This window comes from Candoia aspera, chromosome 1 (assembly GCF_035149785.1).
Source record: "Candoia aspera isolate rCanAsp1 chromosome 1, rCanAsp1.hap2, whole genome shotgun sequence".
NCBI lineage: Eukaryota > Metazoa > Chordata > Lepidosauria > Squamata > Boidae > Candoia > Candoia aspera.
Genome location: NC_086153.1, coordinates 251,280,944 through 251,304,612, shown reverse-complemented (window position 1 = coordinate 251,304,612; position 23,669 = coordinate 251,280,944). Strand labels below are relative to the sequence as shown.

The following is a 23,669-nucleotide window of genomic DNA, read 5'->3' as shown; positions in this document are numbered from 1 at the left end:
ACTGTTAAAAAATCTTTTAAACAACTTTTTTAAAACTCCACTTAGAATTATTACATTATTATGCCAGTCTATACATCCATCCAACAGACTGCAAATGCTGCAACACATGTTTTGAAGCCTTTAGAACTACAATCTCACCTTTTTGCCTCCTGGGGATGAAGTATCAGGGGGAGGTGTACTGGTCATGTTCAGTGGGCTAGAGCCACAACTCGACGGAGAAGATCCTCTTATCCTGTTATACCAACAACAGCCAAATTACAAAAGGCACTAAAAAAGATCATCCTAAGAGTATGTATTATCGCAACTCCAAAATTATAATCTGAAACCCTATGTATGTGTTTAGTTTTGGAGTTTACACACAATTAAGGAGTTGTCTTTTGTATATTAGGTTTAGCAAAAATTCCAGTAAATCATAAACTCAGTTCCTAGAGTGCATGGTTCTTCCTCACATCACGTTCATGGTGGGACAGTCATAGTATTCTTGTTGGCTTTTATGATTAAATTTTTGATTTTTTCCTCCTGAAGAACATGGCTCTGATCTGTTATGTATATGCCTGGATATGGCAAAAACAAAATAAAAATGGCAAACTCATACTACATTTCCATATGTTCAGTCTACTTTGCCCAGCTGTGATTACTGTGATTTTGAACACATGTTGACTACTGTCCAGCATAATCTAGGAAATGATATTGAGTTATTTTATTACACTCCTTTCAGTTACTGCTTACCGACACAGATTATTGTGGATAAATCACCCTAAAATACTATACTATATGAAGAAACATACATAAACAGTTACACTTGTTGTTCATGGAAAGGAATCAGCTGACCAGTCCATTCAGAAATCAATTTATTGGATTTATACCCCATGTTTCTGTGAAAGGAATATGTTAAAAATAGGAATAAAATATAACTTTCTCTAACAAATTAAGCAACACGTGCTTAATAATTTTAAAATATGAGCTTTTCCTTACCTGTGGATCTCCATGATTTCTTCAGCAATCATCCTTCCAATTTTACCAGCACCGGCTCTTGTTCCACCTGGAATACCAGGAACTGTGGGAAGGGCCCTTTTTGGACCACCTTAAAAAGATTTTAAAAAAAGAAAGTGCAACTAAATAAAATGCAAAGAGAAAGGACAAAAAAGCTAATATATACTTGATCAGAGATGGCTCAGAAGAGAGAACTGCAATCTATACATTTATCTGGAACACTCAGACCTCTACACGTCAAATACCGTTTCTAATTTTCTATTCTTTCCTTTTTGTTTCCTCCCTTTGTTTTCAATCTCATCTTATTTCAGTAAACACTAATTTTAATGCAGTAAAGTTGTTCTAACATTACAGGAAGAGCAAGGTTTTGTATGCTTATCCCTAAAATGTGTTTTTTTAATGTATTTCATGGTCATAGCATGTGTTCCTACTGGAAGCCTTACCCCTATTAATCCTGATTTTTGAGGGCTATGAATGCATTTTTATGCATGGCCTTTTCCATCATGGGAGAAAACTCTTTCAAAACTCAAATTAGTTCTTCCAGGGATAAAAGTGCTTCCATGTGTGGAAAAGAGGTAATTTCTGCTTCCTGCTACAACTGTTACATTAACTGTATTCAATTTTCATTAAATGGCAGTGAATTTGGGGTGTGTGTGTGTGTCTTGATCCTACCTACCACTTTTTGTAGTGAAACCCCTGGTGTACTCATGAGAGGTTAAGTGCAGATCCTGGCCTAAAAAAAGGTACAGCCCTACTGCATAGGATTTAAAAGACTGCCCTGGGGTGCAAAGTCAGTTAATGGGCTTTTCTAGCCAGGCTTACTGTATATCACAACAGGCTTATAGGGTATCGCAATCCACTTGCAGGAGGAAATCATTGAAGATGGGGAACTTTCAGCATATCTTCTCTACTGTTAAGATATGTACAATTGAGAAATGCAAGACTTCTTGATCACAATTAGAAAGTCTCCTTCAAAACACAATTTTCTTGGCTGTGTTCTCATGTACCTATCACACTACCAAGGTCAAGACACACTCTTTAAATTCCTCAGCAACTCCAAATGGTTGGGCTGAGTTTGGGCGAATCTTCTGCTCCTCCTCCAATATGATGTTGCAGAGGTTACCCCTCCTGACTCCAAGTCATCACATAACCTCAACATACTATATCTAAGTATACTCAGCTGTTTTATATAACTAAGTATAAAGTAGGCAAGGTTAGGATATACTGTAGCTCATTATTGCTAATTGCTTCAGCCTGGGCAAAAGTTTCTTGTGGCATTAATCAGAATCCCCAACAGCAGATAAGCCATAATTACTAGTAAAACATGAAACCTGAATCTGTCTGTGTAAGGAAAGCTAAATATAACTGAACTTTATCTATGTGCTTTGCATCTCAAGTGTCTTTTTGTTGCTATATCAACAAGCTGCTAACTTAAGACAGTACTTCCTAAGAAGCTACAGGATCAGATTGAGAAACAGTTATTAGTAATCATGTGATTCGCTACAGGTTAGGCTTAACCAATAGCAAAGGAGCGTATATAAATAGACCAGTACCATTTAACAATACAAAGGCAGGATCTGCATGCAGCCACTTGGTCAGATGCTTAAAATTTATCCGGGTTCCTAGTTGGCTTCACACACTGAAGCTTCCTTAATTATTAAAGGAAGAATAAGTATTGATCCATTTAAGGGTCTTAACATAGAAAGGGAAGAAGAGAGAACTATTTCCACTATATACTGCTAGTATACTGTTGAAGGTTATGGATAGAGAGAGAAAAATCTACATGGATCCTGGTCCAGGGAGACATTCCGGTTCTTCTTTCTCCAGAGAACCCAGAACTTTGCTGGGTACAGAGAGAAAATCTTGCTAATATGTATCTCTGTTTATGTGAAAGAAAGGACAGCATGTGTGCCCTTCCATCAAAAGGTTACATGTGATGATGATCAAGATAATGGTTCAGTTCACCATGCTTTTAACTTCATCGTGTGCTAAAGAGACATGATATTATACCAGGAAAGCATGGGGCTTTTGGTGGAAAACATCTACCATCCTGATATTTCACTGTATACTCCACATAATGTAAACACCATGTTTATTTTTGGATTAGGGACCAATTTGGGCTGTAATCTACAATGCTCAATGTTCTTAACATTTTTTAGCTCCTTGAAACTTTACCTCCTTGACATTTCCTCAGCTCCTTGAATGTGATATAGAAGAAACACTTAGATACAAGCTTGAAATATGTCCTTAGCATAACAGGTTGCACTAAGCTGAATAAGCAAATCAAAAGAAGTTTGTTAACAACTTGGTACTGTACAGTCCTCTAATTACCTTCTCCTGCTTGGAGTACACTGTCTATGCTGTGTGGTGAAGCTGCAAGCTGTGGAAAAGACACATCTCCACCATCAAGCATATTAGCACTGGGGATTCAGAAGAAACACAAATGTATCATTTTATGTTGCTAGTTACTTAGCATAGCAAAATACATATTTTCTTTATTGTCAGCTTCATTACTGTACAACATATAAATTGTCCATGGATTCTTATCAAAATTAAACAAGCAAAAACCAACAGACACACACTTGGTGTGTTTCGTATCTTGATACACAGAAAGCAGAGTCAATTTTTTTTTTTCACCAACAAGAGAAAATTACTTACGAAACCACTGTGTTAGTTGAGACAATATATTCTACTTCTTTGGTCCAAGGGTTCATGAAACTGAACCAACAGCTCCTCAGTGTAATAAAAGATCCATCTTTTACTTTAAACTTGTAACAATTAGTACTAATTTTCTCTCTCGACTGTAAAACTGAAAGAAGGGGAAAAGGATCTAGTTTGTACAATTTTCTTGCATGTATTACAGTTATAATGGCAAAGTCAAATTAAGTTTTTTTCAAGGTTCCTAGATAATTTTTCTAGCCAAGTTCTAGGTCTGGAGGAGAAAAATCTGAACTGTTTGACTACCTTACAGATAATATTTTACCTTGTCGATGGCATTCTGCAAGATGTCCTATGTCATCTTGGTGAAAATATTCATAACATGATGTACCTAGAAGCTCTTGTGGTAAATATGCCAAAATTGCGGTCGCCCTAAAACAGAGAAATGCTTCAGTGTTTCTAATTAATTATGCAGAAATTGATGTAAAAGTAGAAGCCAAACTAATTTGCTATTTTCTTGTGCCTTTAAGAGACATTTAATTTACAGAAATCAGGAGGTGACTTCTTCAGAGATTAATATTATCCTTTGGACAATGTCCATAAATTAGGCTGTTATGTTGGAGTCCATAAAAAAGTAAACACTTCTTTAATAAAACCCAATTTATTATAGCCCCTGTGAAGTCATAAACTATTATTGACAGTTATGGCTGAAGAAAATCAAACTGCATCTAGAATGTAAAAATCCAAAGGCATCTAACATCTCACTATTTTTGAAAGGAAAACTCAAATTGAGAGCCTTCTTTTCTACAATTAACAGCAGACATAACAAATGCAAATGATTGAACTTACAGGTCAATATGAGAACCATTTCAGACAACACAAAAAAGTAAAAAGTCTTTTTTGTTGCCATTACATTGGACATTTTAATAAGCAAATATTCTTTTGGTGAGAGTGTTCTATGACTAAAGCTTTAGATACCAAATTTTTAGCAGCCATATTTCAAATCCTTCCAATCAATGTTGCCAAGTATTTTTAACCTAGCTGTCAGCCTAAAAAAAGAATGACTTATACAACTATATAAAGTTTGAATAAAAATCTGTCTTCCATTAAATCTCGATTATTTCTCTCAGCTGGGAACTTGTACAATATTAGATTAATTCTCATTTGATGGTACAGGATACCACCACCCAATAGTTACATAGAAACACTATGGCCAATGTTTCTTTCAAAAAAATTCTTGCCATATTTATTTATTCATCAAATTTATATGGCTGCCCATCTCATGAAAAAGTGACTCTGGGTGGTGTACAATAAGACTATAAAACAGTTAACATATAAAAAACAATTCTTATTAAAAAAATTAAAAGGTTAAGACAGGACAGCAGATGTTAACAACACTGGAGCCACCTCAGTACCTCACCGGTTCCCTGGGGCCCCCAGGTCTATGGCATGACCAGGCTTTGAGGGACTTCCAGAAAATCAGGGATGGAGCCAGCCTCACTTTGTAGCATTTTCACTTAGTATTTACACAGTTGATGACTTTAGTAACCTAAAGTTCACCCAGCAATTCTGCAGCGTACATGTTAACAACGCAAGGTGGTGCAAAGAAGTTTTAGACAAGAATGCATGAGTTATGAGACAAAGAGCTCCAAAATGAACATGGCACTCAGTGCCTACAAAGACATCGCCAGTCATTTCAATGGGAGAGCAGCATACGTATGGGTTTTAAATAGCATTGTATTACAATATTAAAAGAGCTTTAAGTTTAAACTTGTATTTTATAATCAGAATTTTATCCTGAGATGTATCTTTACTACGTTACGACAATAATCCAAAAGTCATTCATGGCAAAAACGTCAACTAGCTGTATCATATTCTATAACTGTAGCTGTGAAAACGCCAGCATGACAAACCGTACAATTTTGTCATGCAATAGCATTGCCAAGAGCAGCTTCTAAATTGATCCCGTCCGGAAAAGTCTGACTAGGCAAGATTCATTTTTTCATTACCCTACACATAACCATCTCATTGTAATCTGGTAAAACTAATCTGCAACTTTATCACTCAACAGAGGATCATTAGGGAGATGGGTTAGCATGTATAAGTGATTTTCTAATTTGGTGCCTAGACCTAGGAGCGTTCTGCTTGATTGGAGAAAGCCAAGGACGGCTTCCGTTTAACAGTAACACACACGGAAAGATTTAAAAGAGAGAAGGGCAGGTAGGTCTGCCTAGCAACATCTAAGCAGGAAACACCAATAATCTCTCAGCATTTTCTGGGCAGTGAACTCTGAACATACGCTAAAACCCAAGTAAGCTAGGCTGCCTATATTGATTTTAGTTGGAATTCCTTGTGAGTGACAGTTGCCTTCCTTTGTTCTCCTGTATTCCCTTTTCCCCAAGGAACTTTTCATGCCTATAGAGTCATTTAACATTGGAACTGCATTGGTTCAACAAAGGAATCTCTCATTAAAAGCTTCCTCATGAGTATCACAACATAGTTACACAGCTACGCCTTGTGATTCAGGATTGGCATAAGGTTTGCGTTTCTGGGTTTGGGGCGGGACAACCCAAAGTGCCTTCCTCCCTACTTTGCTTCCTATGGCCACACTGGAAGGAGAAGTTCTCAAGGAAGAGCTCAGAATTTCAGCCTGACTGGTGACAACCTTCTGTAATTAGTTACTGGGCACCTTTGAAATAAGGGGTCTGTCAGAGAGGTTTTAAATTATCTTCCATCCCAATATGTACACACACAACTTTCTTCAAAACAACCTCAGCTTCTGCCAATCTAGAATTAGGTTGCATATTCTGGCATACAGTATTTATTATTTTGCTTTTTTTTTTTTTTTTTACAAAACACCAGTTCCAGTACTCTCCAGCAACACTGTGTGACTTAATGCAACTAATGAAAATGAATTATAGCTGATGCAATAAATTCAGCAGCCCCTTGCATTCTCATGTGATCAGTTCCCTCTCCACACCCTTTGGAAAACTAAAATAAACTAGTCAATAGATCCTTCTACTCCCTCCTACATAATTACAGAGCAACCAAAATCAAAGGAACCAGTTTTAAAATCTATTAAGTGCATTTCACAACCTGATTGAGGACTGTGAGCTTGTATCTCTAGGTAAAGAGCTCTCATGACTCTTCTGATCAGGCCTGTGTCAACTGATGCTGCACTGCAGAATGATATCCTCCCTTCGGCTTCTTGTACTATGTTAGGAGTTGGGCAGGAGAAGGCGGTTCAAAGTTCACATCAACATAGCGAAAAAAGATTGTGGATTGCACCAGTATTTCCATCTGGACATTAGCATCATCATCATTCAACCAATATATCAACATTCTTGAGCAATATTTTTCAAGCTTACATTTTATGCTACGAGGAGTAAACAAATTAGGACACTGTTCATTTATATCAAAATTCTGAAGTACTCTGCAATTTGTTCATCATCATACCAACACTACCCTTGCTTCAAACAAGCCACCTAATAGCCACCTCAAAAGAATAAGAACTATTACTCTCATAGTGAGAATTAAATGCCGTTCTTACCTCTGATCTACAAATACAAATTTGCCATCAATTGCATGTCGAGAAACATATTCTGTTGGTTTAACCCTGATTTCTCCATTTAATGGTTGAGGAACTACGTGAGGATGCAACCGTCCAATTGCAACAAGACAGCTTAAGTTACAGCCTTCATTATCAGGCTCACTGTCTTCATCTAGTCCCATTTTTGTTGGTGGCCAGCTTTTTAAATATCCTGTGCTGTGGATAGTACAAAAGCTTTTGCGATCTGCTACAAAAGAAAATAAGGTTAAATAAATAAACAAATAAATTCACAGCTTGGAATCAAGGGAAACTGTGCATGTTGTAAACCAGTATCTGGAGACAGAGATGGGGTGGATGAGGGCCAATAAACTGAGACTGAATCCTGATGAGACAGAAATGTTGGGAATAGGTGGCTCCTGGGTATGGAAATTGGAGTCCTTTTGCCTTTTCTGAATTGGGCAAAAAAGAAATACGTAGTTTGGGAAGTCTGCTTAGATACATTACTATCACTGGAGGCCCAAGTGACCTCTGAGGCTGTAATCAGCCTATTACAATCTGTAACAGATATAGTACTCCCTAACTATAGTAGTTCACACACACTAACTCATATTTAGACTCCTGATGTAGTGGTTAAGGCACCAGGCTAGAAACTGGGAGACCCTGAGTTCTAGTCCCATTTTAGGCACAAAGATAACTGGGTGACTCTGGGCCAGTCACTCTCTCTCAGCTTTAAGAAGAGAGCAATGGCAAACCGCTTCCGAAAATCTTGCCAAGAAAACTGCAGGGACTAGTCCAGGCAGTTGCCAGGAGTCAGGACTGACTAGAAGGCACCAAAAAAAGAAAAAAGAAAGAAAGGTACTTTAATCAGGACTGTCCTTACACTTGATTAGGTTGCCATGCACGTGCTGTATTGTTCTGAAGCAAGCTGCCGATTAGCAACCAAGCCAGGAACAAACCAGAATAGTTGACAGATTGCCCAAGCAGATCAATTGCTAAGATTGAATTGGGAGGACTTCTTACATGTGCCCAGAACCACAGAGTGTCATATTCTGATTATTTGTGCCCAGGCATTCTCAGCGTGGTGGCTTCACTCTGGAAAGTGTTCCCTACATGATTTGTGAGGTACCAACAATATTTTTAGATGCCTGTTGAAGACCTACCTCCTCACTCAGGTCTTCTCTGTAACAAATGATGTAATAATGGGTTTTATGTGGCTTATTTCCTTGTACCTCACAGATTTTAAATTGAATCCTATTTTTATACCATTTTCACCTGCTTTGATCTTTGTGTTTTAATTGACATGTTTTACTTAAAAAAACAAACTGCAAACTATAACTATTCTTGAATTCAGTATAAGCGAATTTATTTAAATTGGGATCATTTTAAGTTCTATTCATAAACGAATGTTTTTATTACCCATATCAGCAAGGAAAACCTGCTATCCTACCATTCAAATAAAAATTACTTGGTCATACTATATTCTACTTTAAATTTTTAATAAGTTGACATTATACTATCAATAAATAGCATTTGAAAGACCACAAAAATATTTTCATAGAACACCAAGGAAAACTACTGTTTTCCCCAACAGCTTTTCTTCATTCAGTATGCAGGCTTACATAAATCACCACAGGATCAGAAGATAAATCCCATTTTCCAAATAGCCATAACATCAAATAACCAAATGTAATCTTGATTTTGCTGAATTCAATGACACAACCATCCAAAGTTTCCTGGCCTTGTGAAATATGTGACTTCAACTGAGACTGTAAAAGACAAGCTTCTACCCTATTTCTTTGTATACAACCTTGCAGCACCTAATGCCACTTAGACCTTCATAATACCTTTCTTTTTAGAACAGGTAGAAGGAAAGTCTTTGTCTTCTACTTTCACTGAGGGTCTGTTGCATTTCATCCTACAAAAGAATGAACGTCTTGCTCCAGAGCACAGTCGTGATGGCCCAGGTGTTATATCTGTTTTAACTGGAAGTCCAGCTGCATGAAGAGAAAAAGCATAATTCCAAATTGTTGACTCTGTCTGACCCAAGCTTTCTTTTTCAGGTCTACAAACGTTGATGAGCAGTTTATTATGTTTAACTGTGTCTGAGTTATGTGTTACATTTTAATGGGAGGCAAAAAACAAACAAAACAAAACCCAACAACCTACAGCCCCTCTTCTAGCCCTTCTAGCCCTACTACTTTTCAACATAGTACCAGTAATTTCAGTGAATGGATGGAGGGGTTCATTCTCTAATTTGCAGAGGACATAAATGGGAAGACCAGGGAGAAAACGAAAGTAGAACTGAAATTCATAAATGGAATTTATTGGAGAGAAATTCAAAGTTATGTATGAATAAAGAGCCACCAGCATGAGATGGGAACTTATCTGGCTTGGTAGCAAAATATTTCTAAAGGATCTCAAGATTGGACTTGATCACATCACTCAGCAGTACCATCTGACTGCCAGAAAGGTTTAACATGATTTTAGGCTACATTAAGAGCCCAGTTTGCAAATTCATCTGAGCACTGGGCACAGTTGTGTGTGATATACTTTCAGGTGAATGATAAATTGAAATGACAAAAATTATCAGCATTATGGAAAAGTCATCTGATAAGGAAAAATGGAAGTTAGTGGCTATGCTAAGATTGAATATTTTCAAGACTTCCTTGAAATATCTGAATAGCTGTCACAGCGAAAGAGGCAAAGACTTGTCCTCTGAAGTCTCAGAAGACAGGATTAGTTCTAATACATTAAATTATAACTAAACTTAAACTGCAAAGTACTGGCATCTTGTAGGACCTATAAGATGCTCCTTCTCTGTAGCTGTGCTGCCCTGTGGAACAGCATTCTCCTCAGGTCCACATGGCCCCAACCCTGTCAAACTTTTGAACACAGTAAAAACTTGAAATCTCTTTCAGCAGGTCCTGAGGTAAGGTGTAATGATCCACTTCCTGATGTTTTTTTGGTGGTTGGGAATTTGTTACCTTTCCCCACTGTGTGGTATGTATTCTAGTTCTCAGTTTGTTGCCTCTATTGTTTTTATTTGCTGTTTTTAACTTCAACGTGTAAGCCACCAAAATTATTTAGGTGATTGAGGTTGCATGCAAATTGATAAATCTAACTATAGCCATATTTGTCGCTCACATATGTCAGTGGTGCACATGGGACATACAAGGAAAGAGCGTGCCTTATTTCCCTGAAATAGCTTGCTGAAGAGACACAAATCTGGGTATTCTTCTTAAAATTCTTAACAATACGAGTAGTGTGACAATGATCTAGAGGTAGACAGGTAATTTCCCCCTTGTTGGGACCCTGGCAGAAGTGGTTTATCCCTTCCTCAGGAACATGCTGCTTTTTTGGGGTGGGGGGAAGAGAAAGAGAAAGAAAGAAATGAATAAGAAAAAGAAAACGTCAAATCATACACAGAGATCCAAGTAATATCAGCAAATATCTGGAGAAATCCACAACTCTAGTTATATCAAAACAGTCATGTAACCAAGGATCATCTCTCTCTCTCTCTCTCAGACTCTCTTCGTATTGTTGAATGTTACATATAACCTCACATATAAAACCAACTATACAAACTATGAGAAGAGTAAGTAAAAGTTTTAAATATTAACAATTATAAATATTAATAGCAGAAAACTACAGTATTATAAGACTATAGTCTACAAAGAGTTCCAAGATAAATCATATTACCATGCATTCTCCTACACATGGACCTTGAGCTTGTCTGAAGGTTCTAGCAGGAGAGCACAGCTATCATAGACCCTTGACCAAAGAATGGGACACTCCTTCTGGTATGGTCATCCTCTTCCACCGAGGGCACAGCTTTGGGAGGGGCACACATGGAGCAGTGAGGGAGGAAGCGGACACCTGCCTAGCCAGCCAGATCAACCTACTCAATCCTGGTGATCAATGGGGGGACAGATGTTGCAGCCAGATCACCCTCACAGCTGATAACTAATATTAATTCTAAAACTATAGCTAGTATTAGTATTGATATATTAAATGACCATTTACAGTCTTTTGTAATCAAGAAAATATAAAAGTCTCAAATGTTTAAAAATACCTTTCTACTGTTATAAAAATAATAAAGTATTTTATTTTGTACTATCCAAACAGAAAAAGAAAAAGAAATAAAAGGACAAAATGTTATTCTAAAGTCGGATGAACTCCCCAAGTACTCACTTTTTGCATCTATGAGCCTTTCCCGTGGGGCAGTATCTGAAGAAGAGAGCTGTTCCTTAACTTTGGCAATATCTTTAGGATGCAGGTAATCGAACAGACTCTGGCCAATCAAATCATTCTATCAATACAAAATACATACAACTAATGAAGTCATCCTAACATGCTGTGATGCTTTCAGCGAAGAAAAGCAGGAACAGCTCTTGGTTTCACTATGTTTGTTGATATTCAAAGTAGTGGGAAAATAAAGTATGATTGCTGATTAAATGATTAAAGATAACAGATTTTGTACCCAAGAACAGGCAGATTTATTTATTTTTTATTATTTCAATTTTGAGGCTGCCCAATTCCATAGTGATTAAAAGAAAACAAAATATATCAAGAAGAAAAAGAAGACAGCTGGCCAGAAGCAAAAAAACCCCCAAAAAGCCAAGCAACCAATAACCAACCAAAGGGGCTCATCTCCCATCCTAGCTCAGGGCCTGGAAGAACAGCAGGTCTTAGGTGGTTTGCTAAAAGTCTTTTCAATCCATAAAGTAGAGATAATCATGATTATTTAAGCACGTATTTGATTATATGCACCATTAATTTTAATACTCCAGATGATGCTAAACTATAACTTCTAGCATTTCTCCCAATTAGTTATACTAGATAGGTCTGTTGAAAACTCTAGTTCGACACTTTCCATTCCTGATTTCTTCAAACAACATTTTCTATTTGTGCTTTATCTTCTATTTTTTCTCCTAAATCATACAACAGACCAAAAAAAAAAAAAAATACCTGACTATAATTGAGGATTTTGAAGACTGATTCTGAAACAAAAAGTATCTTCCCTCTGTCACAACCCACAACGAAGAGAAAGCCATCTGCTGCCTAATGGGATACAAAAAATAATGATAATAATTGTTATGTCTTATGTACATATTTCTGAAATTAATTATAATTTTAACTGCAATTGAATTACACTGTTTTTTTCTCTGAAGATAACAAGATTAACACATGATAATAAAATGCTAATGCAGATATGCTTATTTTTTCACTGTCACTAGTGCTAAAAAACAAAAAGGCAGTATCACATAGTATCATAGCTAAATATCTAATTGAAAATATATAATCCAGTGACCTTAAAATATATTGATTTAAAAATGAAACAGCAAAAATAGTTTCTCTTTTTTTTTTAAGGGTCCCATGGGAATTTTTTTTTTTAATGAGAGGAAGATTAGGCAATCCATTCTTCTTCCTCTTTCTGTTGTCAATCTTTGGAGATTATTAAAGGCTGCCAGGAGTAGGTCAAATGTGTGTTTGGAAAGGCCACAGAAAGGCAAAAATGCCTAATTTTAATTGTATGATTGCTAACAGGGTCTTCTAGGAAAGAGACAATTTTTTTTTAATTTTTTTTTTTAGGAATAGGTCACTTTAATTCAAAGCATCCTCCAAACTGTTATTTTTGTGAATTGTCATTCTGTATGTTTTGGAAGGATTTATATGCCATAATCACAGATGCAAAGCATAACACTGCAAGTATGGCTTCAAATAAACCTAGAGTCTGTACACTGTGGACCTGCTGAGGGATTTACTCAACTTTTTCCAACCTGGCCCCTTCCTTATGTGTTGTATTTCAGTGGCCCATCAACACCAGCCAACATAACCGGCTGAAGAATATGATAGTCCAACAGATCATCTAAAGGATGTCTTATTAGGAAGAGCTGATCAATCTTCCATGACAAAGTGACAGGTGTTAACTCATTTGGAAAACAAAGAAAGCCATGTTGGTCGTAAGGAAAACAAAAACAAAATACAGATGTGTGTAATATTACTGTTAGGCCAACTCAAGGATTCAAAATGATCTGTATGTGTTTGGCTGCCTCAACGCTTTGAGGATGGTTGCTTTGCATTCTGCAAAAACCCCTTCAGATGCTTTGCACAGCTGTAATAAGAACCTCTTTGCTTATGATATAAAAAAGCAAGCTCTATTAACACTGATGTGCTAAGACAGGAGCAATGTAGATTTTCCAGTAAAGTGGGATTTTAAATTAGTAGCCAATAAACTGACTGGAAGGTAGAAGGTTGTTGCACACATTGAAAATGATTTCAAAGAGGTGCTTTGGAACTGGGGCAAGTGCACCAGCTATTCTTCTACTCATCAAAGCAGTTAGATTGCTTGTTAATAATAGCAGAGAGATGTTGTGTTAGCATCAGTTCCAAAGCACTTGTTCCAGATCATTTCGCAGTGGGAATTAAAAACTATCAAATAATTCAGAATCTGTTAAATTTGTAAAATGGCTTCCAGACTAGAGTTGCTAATGCGGGACATTATGTTGACATGACTGACACAACCCTTCAAGTAGGGTTGCTTTGTTTGTCCCACATGCTTCACAAACCAACCCTTCAAATAGTTTGCTCTGCCCTTGTGCTTATGCTGGCAAGACAATTGATGAAAAGGGGCCCAAGGCTTTTGCTTAGAGCATCCACCTGCTACTTTGAAAGAAACTGTAGTCAGTGTGTCCAGTAAAAGAAAATCTTCTCTTTCATAACCCCTTATATATATTCATGTATCTGAAGCTTATACCTACCCTAAGAATGAGATGCTTTAATTCATCATCTGAGAGAAACGAAGGTTTGTAGTTTGCCTCAGTGTATGGGTTTGTAGCACCTTAAGAAGAATATTTTAAGTAAACAGTCAGTCATATTATGTGGAGCATGTGTTAAACTCCCACGTATACAACTATTTTTAGTATCTTAAGCTATTTTCAGTATCCTCTGCTTGAAATTCTAAAATAAATGTGATGTTTTCAACAGTCACCAAACTAGATTTTAATTCTGTTTAAGTTTGTAGTCGATGTATCCAATAATACCATGATTGGCTGTCATATTTATTTTGTACCTTTCAGCAACAGGAAACCATTACTAGCTAATCTGAGACTCACAGAAAACAGCTAAGGACATTTTCTCAGTCACAAACTCCTCAGCTATCTTCAGGCATACCACCATTTTCCCAGTAGCTTTTTGCAAGAGGGAGCCAATAATGTTGACCCCCCTTGCAAGTATTCCTTAACAATATCCAAAGTGCTTTGACTACCCAAAAATTTCTCAGTACCTAAAGCCCATATATGGAATCATTCTACTCACACATTTATTTTAAACTTACCTCGTAAAGTCTTCATGTGCTGAACTGCCATTCTCAGAACAGTAAGTTTATCTAGCTTCCTGGACATAGCATTGCATGTTGGCACTAAAGAAGCCAATTCATCAATAAAGCTGTTCATCTTATCACGTCGCCGTTTTTCAATCTGACTGTGAGCCTCTCTAAACAATCATGAAATAAAATCATGAAATTTTCAGTAGCCAGTGCTATACTGCAAGCCTTAACTACAGTAGTTGTAGAGAATGCTTATGAATATGGGCAGTCTTCTATAGATAAATCTTTATTCAATTTATTAGCTGCCCATTGGAGTTGGGTGGCTAATAAATTTAAATAAATACATAATTTGCATTGGGCTCATGATCAAAAATTTGATCAGGTCTAAAACAAATTACATAGGGGAAAAAAAGCTTTGGATAACTTTGGATTCCCAACAGCACTGTCAAGTAATCAGGACCAGATATTACATACTGCAAGATGAAGATTAATAAAGTCATGCAAAATTGTGGCACATCTATTACTTGTATAAATCACTTTTCAAACTGTGACATATTTTTCATGGTTAATTCAACACCTTTTTTCAAATTCTAAGATTTCTTTTAAAACTGCTGTCTAAAGATTGGACACATTAAGGGGGCTATCTGCAAAACAGATTGCCAATGCAAGTTATTCAATGAGCTGATGACTGAACACTGTTGTGCCCAATAGCTAAATGTAAGTAGAGTGTTTTTTAAAAATACAATAATATAGTCTAGCATTGTCTAAACATATAAATTAGTACAGATGAATGTAAAATCTTTGTAATAAGAAAACAAGCATGTAAACTCCATTTAGGAATACATCTAAAGATTCTGCATTTATCACAACTTCTGCTTATGGTATTAAAAATAAAGACTGCCATTATTTTACCTTGCATTTTTTATTCTGCCCTGTTGGTCTGTATATTCCAACCTAGTGGGAAGCAAAGTGACAGAAGTCAATTTTGATAGCAGTGCTCTATTTACCATGCAGCAGGAGAAAGAAGGGATCAAAAAAGTCACACCCAAAACCTCCTTGAATACGTGGTGCTAGATGCAATGTCAATGATGTCATTTCAATTTCATAAGGATCACCATGTATATTCTTTCACCAAGGTTACCATTTCTTTCTCATTGGGTACTCTGTTAGGATTTGATACTCCAGTAGGGTTAACCTGGTCCTTTGAACATTCCTAGATTCCCAGAGTTCCTAAGTATATTTCACATGGAGCAAAACTATCCTTTTATCTCCTACTTCAGAATAATCAAAACTTTTTATTTTCCAAAATTCAATCAGTTTGTCAATGATGAACATATAAATACCTTCCATGTTGATCATCCTTATCTGTATCCATGCCTTCTCTATAAAATCAAAACAAAAGAAAAATCAACATGACACTAAACGAAGTAAAAAACTTCTTATACCATTTGGTACAACACACACATTCATACCATTGGAATCAGATGTAAGGACACAGTGAATATATAAATTATATTGCGAAATAAATAAACTGTTGCCATGTACAGGCATTTATTCCCAAAATGGCTAAACGTGGCCATACTGTTTAATACTCTGATGCATTCTTTTTAATAATTAAAAAAAATAGAAAACCAAGTTTAGCAGAAGAGATCAACAAGGATCAAATAAATATTAGCATTGATGGCTACCACTAAAATCAACAAGATTATCCCTAATTCTTGGCACGCACTAGGTAGTATCTTTTGCTTTGCACCAATGCAGTGCAATACTTCTTCCTTCTCCTACCATCAACAGCCATCAGTGCTGGATTGTTGTTGGGGATGGTACTGTATATATGAAACAAAGCAAGGGGGTTTATTTTTCCCCTCAAAAAATCTAATAATGAGGCATATACTTCATTATTCCCTGAAGCAGCAGATGAATTTTACCAAAACAGAAATAATGCATACCCCAATATATAGTACTTATTCAGTTGAGAGTGAGTACTATATGCTTTAAATTGTTTGTTTCAACAGTTGTATGGCTGTTTTATTTTTTATTTTATTTTTTTTATTTTTGGTACTGTTTGTTTTAATTGTAAGCTGCCCAGAGTCACAAATGTGAGATGGGCGGCTATATAAACTGAATGAATGAATGAATAAAATTAATAAAATATGTGTAGTACTTTCTGCTCTCTAATTCATAAACTGTGATTCAACATGTAAGTTTCCCACTGATCGTTCATCCCTGAGAAAAACAACAACGAAGTAACTATGTTGATCCAAATGATGAAACAGATAGTCCAATACTATGTAGGCATAACAAGGCATAGCTAAAAACTGGGAAGACCCAGAAAAAAAAATGGGAAAAGTTTGGGTCGGTTTTTCTGTCCCCACCCCCTGAGCAGGGAGAAGTGAAGACCAAGAAGTGGAAACCCTCCCTTCCTTAGCCCCTCACATCTGTAGCTTTGACATTCCTAGAGTGATTTTATGTTATTATCATCAGAATATGAAACACACATATATGGTGTATTATGTATATTGATAGAAGAACACAATTTTTATAAGTCATGTGAGATTAGCTATTAATTTCTCTAGTCCCAGTGGAAATATATGGTACGATTTTTTGTTTGAATGATAGGTGCTATAGACGTTTATCTTTCTCTCCTGTCAGTGTTCAGACACTGTGATGTTATGCAACACAAATGACAACTGTGGGTAAAGGTTTAGTCATATAAACCCATGCATTAAATTGCCAATAATCAAATATGGTTCTCAGTCTGGAAAAACTGCATACCTCTGGTCTAGCCCAAGTATTAGAAAAATTTGGGGGGCTGAAGGAAGCAATTATTCTTGTTTAAAAAGCCAAGGGCCACAAAAAAATTGGCATGGCTGTGGAAAACAGAATGGGGGCAAAATGAATGTAAGGAAAGGAAGGGTAGGGTAGGGTAGAGTAGAAATTAAATACATGGGTAAATGTTCTGCTCTCAGCAGCATCTATCAGCAATAATTCGTTAACCTCTCTCTTTAATCCTAAATCTTTTAGCAAACAATTCAGAACATAAGAAAAAGAGAAAACACATTTCCAAGAGATTTGTCTCATTTATAGAACAAATGTGGATGAAACACTGGAGGTCACATTAAACCTTACAGGGATGCCTGTGATCCCCAACTTGCAGATTCAGCATTTTCTAAACTAGGTTATGGTTTAGAGGCTATTAGGAGCACAAAGCTAACAATTCAACTGCAATCTAAATTTGCATAAACTGAAACTTTTCCTATTAGTTGTATATGCTCTCAAATGTTTGCTTTTTAAAGATACTGTATCAGGATGATAAAATTTAGTGCTACTCAATCAATTTCATACTGTTCTTGCTTTTAAACAGACAATTCTATAACAGGATTCCCCTACCGTCACACAATTGTTATACTTACTCAAAAGAAAACCCATCGAGCCTGAAAAGAGATAAATTATACATTATACTATTAATAAAAACATCTATCTACACACTGTCCATTCATTTTAATTTCCACTGTTAGCTGTAAAACTATAAAAAAAACCTGCACTTTGGCAATCCTAGCTGCAATCATGTGCACACCTAAAATATGTATGAATGCAATGCCCCTTGCAGTCAGGGCCTTATGGAAATATTTTTCATTTTTGTTGCATTTGTTTCAACTGTGAAAAAAGTACAACTGGAATAGTGATGATGACATCTTGAATTTTACTTTTATCTATCTTCAACCTGTAAATAAAGTATCTTCTTAAGTAGTCCTTGTCATATTTTTTTGTTCTTTAATACAGACATTTGGACTGGGACTTCTTATACAAGGTCTGCAAGCAAGCCACTTATACCCGAGCACACATTCACTTTTGTACGTCTTGGATTAATAGATCCATGCTGGCACTTTATGCAGGTTGAAAAAGGCCTAGTTTGTTTTGCTGAAAGTAAAGTGCAAATGTCAAAACAGAAGTGCAGTATGAAGCCAAGGCACAGCTGAAGAGTGATATGGGCTGGAAACACTTACTGGTAATCAGTAGAACTTCCTTTCCTTTTTCTGTTACAATCTATTCCTGAAGAGTTAAGAGAACTAGAGATCAAATCAGTGGGACCAGGTGACATAAAATCACTGATCGTAGAAGAAATGTCCATCCTTTGGTCAGCCATTGGATTGCCTGGAATTATTAAAGGGAAAAAAAAAACATGGAGGTTTGGCTTACTGAAGGGCTACATCACAAAAAAACATTGTTTGAGATAGTTACATAGTCCTTTCTACTCTAATGCTCAGTTGATTTATTATTTCATCCCATAGCATTCCTCTGCATCAAACAGGAAACCAATGTTCTTAACCTGCTAAAAGGAACAGATAAGAAGAAATCCCGTGCTGTATCATGCTACCCAAGATGCTCTTGGGCTGCTCACAAACAAGACAAGACAGAGAAAACTATTATTTATTTGTCACAAAGGCTCTAAATATGGAAATTTGACTGTAACTAACTGCTGATGACAGATCTGTCATTGGCTGACTCAGGGCTCATTAATATATCGTAACTGACCTTAGGAAGCACGTACACCACATAAATCAAAATCCAACTCTCTTGCCCTTGGGGCAACTGCTGAATATTGATGTAATTTGTAAAAAAGAAAAGAAAAGGTGAACCTAGTAAGAGCTGTGTTATGCTTTCTATGCAATATTTTAGCCGTCACAAGATTCTTTGTTAAAGTTATCTCTATCACAATATTATGAGATCTAGGGTGGTGTCATGGTTAAAGGTGCTGGACTAGAAACCAGGTGACTGTGTATTCTAGTCCCATGTTAGTCATGGAAGCCAGCTGGATGACTATGGGCCAATCATTCTCTCTAACCATAGGAAGAAGATGATGAAAGACTTACGGAAAATGTTGCCAAGAAAACCGTGTGGATTTGTCTATGGAGTTGCCAAGAATCAAATTTGGCTCAAAGGCAAATAAATAGATAGTATTTATTTACAAAAGTATAATTGATAAACCGAAGCTAGGATTACAGGACTTTGTTACAGGATTTTAGCAATGTATGAATTTACCAGTTGAAGTAGCGTAACATGCTCATATTCCTAACAAATGTGCCTGAAGGTATTTGATGTCTCTAATTAAGAAATAAGAAATTGAGAGAATTAATTTGAAAAAAGAAGATTCATAAGAGAAAGAAACAAACAGAAAAAAAAACAACTTTTAAAGTTCTAAATAAATTTAAAGGGGAAAAGGTGGGGCAATACAATCAATTTTAATTATAGTTTCATCTAACATCAGAAAAGAAGAACACTTAGGTTTCTCTTTTTGTGAAAGATAAGATGATTATACAACAGCACTTAAGTCTCAGTGGCTTTGCTTACCTGTAAGCTTGATCTCTGTAATCCTAGATTCAGTCTGCAAAGGGGTGCTGTTCTACCGTTGCCAGTGGCAAAGCAACCCAGTTACCTTAACTGTCCTTTCATTTCCTCCAGCCTTGCTAGTCAACACTTTCAAGGTGCCTGTGTGCTGAGAAAACAAATATCATGCTGTCAATTTACTACTACCTAATCACTGGATATAGTCTTTGACCTTCAAGCACACAAACAATAGAATTTCTCTGCATAAATTAAAGCAGTCCATATGGTCAAAAGTACAACAAAACCCTTGGTCCAGTTAAAAGGAGCCTCAGTCAAGACTCTCATTGTATATACATTTCACAGATCCATGTTAAATTACAGAGTTGCTTACATATTAGTTGCTTTTGCTGACTTGAAACTATGCCAACAAATTCTTTTACTAACTCACTAATCTCTAGCTGGGCACTTTCAACAGCCAGAAAAGAAAAGGAAAAAAAAAGGAATTATCATGCTTACAAAACCTGTTCATGGAAGAGATTTTGTTCTGCATCGCAGATGAGAACCTGGCATAGAAGAACCTGTTCTCGATCTTGGTAGGTATTTGTAGGATCTCTCTGCTGGTATTGGAGTTACGTGAAGTAAATCACCACATGGAGTTAAAGGTGTAATATACAGAGCTGTGGTCCCCCATTAATACAAAGTGGTTTTCTTCTCTACTGCTTCACCCTGTAGCATCCCACAAAATCTGCACTAAGGGTTAGACTGACATGGGCTGCAGGAGGAACCTCCCTTCTTCCTGACCCTCAACAGAGAAGATCACCTAGTGTTTTATGAAGTAGATGTATATATTCAAACAATCAGATATCTGCTCAGAGTCTTGCTGAGAAGCCACAGGTCCATGACTTTTTCCTAAAGGTTTGTTTGTTTGTTTGTTTGTTTGTTTATTTATTTTTCACATTTCTATCACCACCCATCTCCCCCCAAAAGGGGGACTCTGGGCAGTTTACAATAAAATTCACCTTAAAACCACAACATCATAAAATCACCAAGTCAACACCTACAATACTAAAATAATAAATAAATATAAATATGGAATAAATAAATAAGGTTGCTTCCAAGACCTTGTTTTTCTCATATTTTAGTGTGTTTAGTGGATTTGATCTACATAGTGCATCTTGATGCCACATAATCAATCCATCAGTGTATTTGATATATATACATACAACAAGCTATATGAAATGCCGCTTGCAACTCATTTCAATGTGAAACAAAACTGCAGAGTGTCAGACCTATTTAATTAAAAAAAACACTTAGATCTGTACAAACACGAGATATTTATATACTTGTATATTTAATGGATTTATAGGGCCACCCAACTCAAACTATGTGACTCCAGGTGGCCTACAACAAAAATAAATAATAAACTGAAGATACAAAATCTTCGCATGAAAATTCCAAATTTCCCCCTTTCAGTTCCTTTGAGAATGGTTTTCAAAAGATAAAGGCAGGATTACTAAAATTTCCAAATTAAATGTTTCCCATTACTACCTGGGAGGCCTTCTAAGCGCCAAAGACACTTCATAAATTATTTTTAGAGGTAGCCTTGGGCACCTGTTTTAAAGAGATTAGCACTCCGTGCCTTGCATAATGCATATTTCACATACACACCACCCTCGCAGCTCAATAAATTCGTATGAATATTGTAAAGAAACTTGCAAGGCTAACTACAAAATCTAAAGAACATTCCATTAAAATATGATCTACTCTTACTGCCAACACTATTTTCCACTACTCTTACTACCTCTTAACACAAGTTTAATTCTAATTGTTCATTAGATTTTATCATACTGCATTTTAATGTAAGTATAATCACTGCTGCCAAGAAGTACAAATTGAGCCTGTTAGCCTCTTTCTCACTTAAGCTTTACCTCTTGTTTATCTGATACACCAATAAAGTAATTATATATACTGAATTGGATCCAAGTATTTTGTTCCATAAAGAAAAGGGCTCTGATCTGCATAAGCAAGCCCAACCCAGAAGAACTTTAAATCAATTATTTTCAAAGACTGAAACAGGAAGAACAATTTATTCCTATTTCTTTTTCCTTTGCAGGATGCTAAGCCACTCCATATTGCCCTATCAAGTTGCTCAGTACAGGTACTCCTCAGTTAACAACCATTCATTCAGCGACCATTTGAAGTTATGGCGGTGCTGAAAGAATGGTAGTTACACCTGGTCCCCAAGATTATGACCATTGCGGAGCCCCCATGGTCACACGAACAAAATTCATGCTCTTGGCAGCCCACCTGCATGACTGCAGGTCGCTTCAATTCTCCTCACCCACCTATCCCTCCCATCTCTGCCCCTTTGGCCGCCCTGCCAACCTGCACTCCCCTGGCCCTTCTGCTTCAAAGCCTCACAAGAAGGCCATACACAATTTGGACAAGGCCACGTGGGAAGAAGGCCTGGCGTGGCCAGTAGCTGCATCACGAAAGGCCAGGCCAGGGGTCTCGGCAACAGTGGGAAGAAGACAGTGAAGGTCAGCTAGGGCTGACAGGGCCGGCAAGGCCAGCAGAGCGCAGGGCGGCAGGGCCAGCCGTGCAGCAGGGCAAGCGGAGCACAGGCTGGCCAAAAGGATAGAGATGGGGGGAGAGATAGGAGGGTGGGAGGAGTTGAAATGGAGGCAATCCCTTACCTTATCAAGGGCTGGGGCTGGGAGGGACCAAACGAGGAATGGCTTGGATCCGGGTGGGTCATCACCTAACGAGTGGGTGGGATTCAGTTAACGACAGCAACCAGACTGCCAAGATTGCCGTCACTGTGATGTGGTCACATGACATTGCACTTTATGACCACATTGCTTAGTGACAGTAATTCCGGTCCCAATTACTGTTGTTAACCAAGGACTACCTGTACTCTCAAATAATGTTCAGGGGTAAGGTTGGCTGCAGAAGAAAGACTGCATCAGTGAAAGTTACTCTCCTTGACCCCCACTGTGTAAGAGTATCCAGTGTGTAGAGCTTATTCAACTCTGAATCACATTTATTATTCAGCAGATTTAACTCAAATATCAACTCATACTACCTCATTTTCCCTGAAAAAAATCCCTAGAAATCTCAAGTATTTATCACAGATCTTAGCTGCAATTCCAAGATCTCATGTAAATTCTCCAACGCCACATTCTCACAGATGTCCATAGTTCCTTATTTCCACCATTGTGCTAAATCTATCCATGACATACAGTACATATTGCTTTGGCCAAGACCATACCATAAATGAGCAGGGATTTGAATCTGCATTCCTACAACTCCCAGAATTCCCAGCCATCTTTGCAGGGAGCTGTAGTCCAACCCAGCTGGAAGGCACTAGGTTGGGAAAAACTATACCAACATTTAACTGTTATTTTATTTTCAGCTCAAAGTAAAAACAATATTTTTTTAAAAAATCCAATTTAAAAAGGTAGTTTTAAAAAGTATTCTTTCCATAATTTATAACTCTATGAATTGTTTATAATCTCTGCTGTAATTTGTTTTAAATGACAAGGCAACAGCTGTCCTTTTTATCATAATGTAATGAGATGCTGTCAATAGATTTCTTTCTCTTGTTTCCTGAAGCATTATAAAACTACTCTGAAAATGAGGCAACAGTTGCCTGCTGTAACAGACTGCAAACACACACTAAAGTTTTTCATGTTGTGACCAAAGCTTGTTGCCAAGATACTTCCAAGGACATTCTCACATAAGAACATTGCTATTCTCCCTTCAGTATATCATCGTAAACGTTATCTTTTTTGAGAGAGAAATGGAAAAATA

The 23,669-nt window shown here is 36.9% G+C and overlaps 1 protein-coding gene across 1 annotated transcript in view; it reads right to left on the bottom strand.

Moving 5' to 3' along the window:
* The window catches only part of BMAL1 (basic helix-loop-helix ARNT like 1), a 45,025-nt gene that overhangs the window by 3,569 nt on the left and 17,787 nt on the right, over window positions 1-23,669 (bottom strand). The window contains exons 2-17 of the mRNA XM_063289488.1: window positions 19,881-20,025; window positions 18,536-18,683; window positions 17,942-17,962; window positions 15,872-15,910; window positions 15,441-15,482; window positions 14,538-14,695; window positions 13,963-14,042; window positions 12,170-12,262; window positions 11,393-11,510; window positions 9,046-9,195; window positions 7,202-7,448; window positions 3,977-4,083; window positions 3,652-3,802; window positions 3,325-3,413; window positions 976-1,084; window positions 139-232 (exon numbers count right to left, since the gene is read on the bottom strand). Coding sequence (XP_063145558.1) covers window positions 139-232; window positions 976-1,084; window positions 3,325-3,413; window positions 3,652-3,802; window positions 3,977-4,083; window positions 7,202-7,448; window positions 9,046-9,195; window positions 11,393-11,510; window positions 12,170-12,262; window positions 13,963-14,042; window positions 14,538-14,695; window positions 15,441-15,482; window positions 15,872-15,910; window positions 17,942-17,962; window positions 18,536-18,675 — 1,638 coding nt within the window. The 5' untranslated portion in view covers window positions 18,676-18,683; window positions 19,881-20,025. The remainder of the gene's footprint in view (window positions 1-138; window positions 233-975; window positions 1,085-3,324; window positions 3,414-3,651; window positions 3,803-3,976; window positions 4,084-7,201; window positions 7,449-9,045; window positions 9,196-11,392; window positions 11,511-12,169; window positions 12,263-13,962; window positions 14,043-14,537; window positions 14,696-15,440; window positions 15,483-15,871; window positions 15,911-17,941; window positions 17,963-18,535; window positions 18,684-19,880; window positions 20,026-23,669) is intronic.